The sequence below is a fragment of the Montipora capricornis genome, chromosome 13 (assembly GCF_036669925.1).
Source record: "Montipora capricornis isolate CH-2021 chromosome 13, ASM3666992v2, whole genome shotgun sequence".
Classification (NCBI taxonomy): Eukaryota; Metazoa; Cnidaria; class Anthozoa; order Scleractinia; family Acroporidae; genus Montipora; species Montipora capricornis.
In genome coordinates this window covers 27,462,674-27,467,855 of record NC_090895.1, presented here as the reverse complement: position 1 = coordinate 27,467,855, position 5,182 = coordinate 27,462,674, and the positions used below count along the sequence as shown (strand labels likewise).

At 38.6% G+C, this 5,182-nt stretch overlaps 1 protein-coding gene across 1 annotated transcript in view; it reads right to left on the bottom strand.

Annotated features, from left to right (window-relative positions):
• Positions 1-1,365: 1,365 nt before the first annotated feature.
• LOC138028413 (hormone-sensitive lipase-like) overlaps positions 1,366-5,182 on the bottom strand; it is a 12,027-nt gene continuing 8,210 nt past the window's right edge. The window contains exons 6-7 of the mRNA XM_068875949.1: positions 3,770-4,683; positions 1,366-2,664 (exon numbers count right to left, since the gene is read on the bottom strand). Coding sequence (XP_068732050.1) covers positions 2,431-2,664; positions 3,770-4,683 — 1,148 coding nt within the window. The 3' untranslated portion in view covers positions 1,366-2,430. The remainder of the gene's footprint in view (positions 2,665-3,769; positions 4,684-5,182) is intronic.

Below are 5,182 nucleotides of genomic sequence, written 5' to 3'. Positions count from 1 at the left end.
AACGGCACAAACGATAGCAAAAACCATTAACCTGCGTAGCAAGCGTTTCCGTGGGATAAAATGCGCAAAAAATGGGGCGAAACAAAAAAGTGGGGAGTGTCTTGCCCTACTTGTCACGCGGCCAATCCTTGCTATTCCCCACGGAAACGCTTGCTACGAGACTCAGATCTTACGCTGCGCAGTGCTACGCACGATCCGATCTTCTCTACCCCAGACATGCGTAAAAGACACGAGCTCTGGGACCTAGATGGCGTCGTTAGTAAAAACCAGGTTTTGAAACTTCTCTACGACACCACTCACACGAGTTTTTTTTATTCAAGAGGACACTGTCGACGTTACGTAAGCTTCCCATCAGGCTTTAGGAACCGTTTACCCAGGAAAAGTAAAATATGGCTTGATCCTGAAAAAATTAAGTTGGCAACATTTCTTACTGCCTTTTAACTATTTAATCTTGTGGAAGTTTCACACCCCACTTCAGTCTGTAGCTGCTCTTGTCTATCGCAGTATTTCAAAGCAAGGTGAATGTTTCGTCCTTGGACGCAATTGATACCAATTACGCATGTCTAATATGTAACAACCGCAAGAGCCCAAGACTTAGAGCGAAAGTGACACAGGCTGCTAATCTACAATCCGAGTCTAAAAACGGGAAAGATCTAATGGATATATTCACCACGAGTCCCATAGGTTAAACTCTCATTTTACAGATTTAGTCTAAGTGCCCATTTCCGTAATTAGGTCTAAACTTTCGTTTATCTTATTGCTATAGCAGTATTTAGTTCTAGAAACTAATTTAGAATGGTTATTTTTAGAGTTATGGTTGATGTGTATATCCATGAGATCCTTGCCCTAAAAACTTCGGGACACTTGTCAAATTTGGGCGAAAACTGGAGAATTTACTGTACATGCTGCTACAGTTATATAAGCAACGCGTGTTCATCTTTTGCTCGCTCCTTTACCCGCAGACAATGTTGCAACATTTGAGCGATCGATGAACTAATCTTCATTTCGGAGACCGTGAAAAATTAACATTGTAATGGGAGGAGGGGGAAAAGAAGGAATTGTCCCAACAGTTTTGACCAGGATTGTAGTCCTAGATGAAGCATTTTTTTCCTCATTTGCAAACGACAAACTTAACGGTGAAAATTGTTCCAAGTGTCGTCCAAATGGCAACAACCGTTTACGAAACGGAAATTTGTCGACATGTTGCACGAACGCTTACGAAAAGTTGCACGTGCGCCAACAAAATGTTGCAGGTGCGTCAGCATATTGCACGTACCGTGTATCATAATCTCATTTACGTGGATTTGGTTGTAATAAAAGAGGCACACTGGTAAAAAAATTGCAAAACAGAACCATTCAACGTGATTGCTTTCGCACTAATCTTTTATTTTTATTGTATAATCCACCATTTAAGATAATTTCATTATTTTTTTATAATTTCACCTTATTTCCCGCCCAGTTATCACATATATTATTTATTAATTCGTGTTTTTTACATTAAAGTTGTTATTGACTTACTGCAAAATCCCGTATAACTTTTGCCTATAAAGAAACTCAAAAGACCCAAAGTTACTAACATCCGTGAGATTATGAATTTCAAAAATACTTGCTGAAAAAATATTTTGGACAAAATAAATTAGAAATAAACCAACCTCTAGAAAGAATAACCCCTTAATATAATTACACTGAAGAAACAATACCGCTTAAGATTCCATTAAATTATTGGAAAATTAATTGAATGTGGCCGACACGGTGTGGGAGACTGGGATAAGATCAGAAAGCTATCAAGTTCACAAAATTACACGACATTTTTCCACCCTCGAAATTTTCATTTTTGAATTTTCAATGATCCTTTGTGGCCATTCAAAGCTTAAATACTTTGTTACATTCTAGTTACCTTTTTCAGAGATGTTTTTCAAACAAAAAGTTCCAACTTTAAGACTCCAAAAATCTAAAGGGAAATTTTTTCCTTTACCTGCAAGGATTCTGGTGCTACGAAATTGTCCTTATATTCCACCCAATATTATAGCCACTTTAGTAAACCATTGCATACAAGAAAATGGAACCTGTGCCCCACAGTTTTACCAATAAATACAAGACTGTGCCACATTAACCTCACCAATACAACAGGTTGACATACAAACATTTTGCATAAGATTATCAAAAATTCCAGTGTCACAGCATAGGAACAATTTTCATATTTGCTATTGTAGGCACTCAAGACTTGATAAATAAACAAAAGATATGAAATGCATAAAGAGGCATATGACTGGAAATATAATTTAGATATGCTTGTAATGCTACCGTTATTAAACTGATGTTTAATTTTGCTTTAAATTACGCAAAGCTTCTTTAAGTGTCATCCTCTTTGTTATTGGTCATTTACAACTAAACCTAGAACTGCTCTCAGACTAAAGCAATGTTCCTTGCTCAATAAACAGGTGGTTTTTCTACATTATCAACTTTTCTCTTTCCTGTCAGAGTTCTTTTCAAACATACAAGACATAAATTATTACCCTCTCTTGCCTCCTCGCTGACAAAATAAAAGTTTAAAAATCCATGTGGTAAACCTTTCAAGATGTAAAGTTCAACATCATTCTTCACAGAGCGTAGCCTCTTGGCAAATTCAATGGTGTCATCCAGCAAAGGATCTTGAGTACACGCCTTAAGATAATTAACAGAGAAAATGCATCAACCCATAGTCAAGTGGTCGCCTTAAAAGTTTATATGACATCTCAGCTCCCTGCAGCTGACCAAGATATTGCCCACATTGTATTTACCAAACTTAGAAAAGTCTTTTTGAAATAGAGGTTTTTTAAAAATGATGATAGGTAATCACATGGTTTCAAGTACAATTTGGAATAAATAAGTGGGAGTCTTTTTTTTCTAAGATGAACAAAACTGCAAGAGACTAGAGGGCGAGTGCAACTTGTAGTCTAAAAATTTACGAGTCCTTTCATTTATTGCGTATCGCATGAGAAAAATTAGCTGATTACTTGTTAAATAGTTAATAAGATTCATGAAAATTCATGTAATTAATCAGACGAAATGCATGGATATCATGCAATCACCCAAAAATTGATTGGCCATCTGAGACTGTCTTTGATCATTGACCAATCAGAAAGCTTGGTTTGTTATCTCTTTTTGCACTTAATTACCTTTCTGCAAGTGCTGTGTTACCTGGAAATGCATTTCTCTTAGCCAATCAGATCAGAATAGAGAAATTTTCCATGTATATTTACTACAGACTAGCAATTTCTAAAACAAAGTGAAGTGCTACGAGAATAGACAGTTACTCTAAAGATGGAAATGAAGTTTATTTAAAAAATCTAAATGATAACTATATTGTAGAAAGTACATGTACATGTTTGTAGGAATTAAACAAGTTACCAATCATCAAATTTATCATTGATCTCGAATACATTTTTTGAATATTTTTGAATTTCAAAGCATCATATCTCGTATATCACATTCAAACTGTGAGATATAAATTATTTATTTAAAGGGGTGTATGTATGCTGAATGTCTTTGAGTCCATTTTACATAGGCGAGTGGTTAAAAATAATATTGTTATCCCTTTCACAATTTCAAATGCTGTAAACCACAGAAACTGTTAAAGAACAGCAACTGGCTTAAGACGACTGCCCAGCCTGCTCTTTTGGCTGCCTATGGGCTGTTATTGACAGCTGCACATTTCACAGATAAAATCTAAGACTTAGACTAGCTTTGGAGTGTAACAATAAAATAAGCCTAGTGTTCCTTTACTTACCAATAAATCAACTGGTGGCAAGCTCTTGAGCATTTCATCAGAGGCAAGGAGTGGTGACATGTATGGGTTCTTGGTAATAGGCAAAACCACTTGGGACATAGAAGTGGTTTTACCACAGGGCAATTCATTGCATCCTCTTTCCTTGACATCATCCACAGGGGGCTCCAACGGAAATAAAAGGAGCTCCCCATCAGGGCTTCCTGGCTTCTCCACAACGTTCACCACATGACACTTCTCAACATCACTATGAAAATGCACTGCAAGGTGATCAGTTCCATTACCTCCGAAATGTTTACTTCCCTCAGGACTGGTACATCGGCCTGGTTCACTGTCTCCTGAATGTCTCGTAGAGTGAGGATGCAGTAAATTCTCTGAAGAACTGAAATCACTGTCATACCCCATTTCAGAAGCTATAGAATTGGGCCAACTTCCATCTTTAATATGCCTATTTTCTTCTTTGAGAAGGCAGTTTTTAACACGACCATCAAAATACACATCCTGGGACGGCATATGTTCGGGGCTGCGACTGCCAACAACTGCATCAGAATTCAGCATAGTCGCAGCGTGGCCAGTCAGTGAATGCGGTGAGCTTGGACAGCTGTGGAAACTGTCCGCACTAACTTGACGTTTGAAGTCCTTGGATCCCTCTCCTATTGGTGCACTCATTTGGCCTGGGAGAGATTTAGTTGCATTCTTTGTGATATTGTCAAAGGGTGACTTGCCTAGCCCAGAATATGCAGCAAGGCATCTGGCCATGACTCCGACCGGTAGCAAGGGATCCAGACAGGACAAGAGGCGTGATGGTGAGAACCTCCACTGGGGAATGTAGCACCCATAAGCTGCAAGGATAGAGTCTGGAACTCGAATGCCATACTCTGCTGCACGCATGGTCAGTGAAACAGACAAGTTACCACCTAGAGATAAAGAAATAAATTTGTTAGAGAATTACCCAAACAAAAACCACACTGGAAAATTAAGGAGGACATTGATGTTCTTGCCCAGTGAAGGGTTGGAGAGCATGTGTGCTAAACTCATTTATAAATCCTTTTAATTCCTTTTACATATATTTAATGTTGTCCCCAACAACCAAGATACAAGAAACAAAATAATTATGGTGAGCCAACTTGGCAGGGATATGCTCGCAAGGCTCGGATAGAAACCACCGACCAGAAGCACTGGACGAGGGGCCTCGGCACTTGCCGCTATGCCAGGGGGGTGCCTCATGCCTGCAGCACAAGGCAGTCATGACGGCTGGCATAATGTCCTGTTCCCAGCTGTTCAAACGATGAATAGTGCTATCTACCAGATACATGTAAATCACTATCCACTATCCACCACTATGAATTTTTGGTTTTGCTAGTGTTTATTCTGCTGGATAGTGATTTATCCAGTGGATAGCATTATCCACCTCTT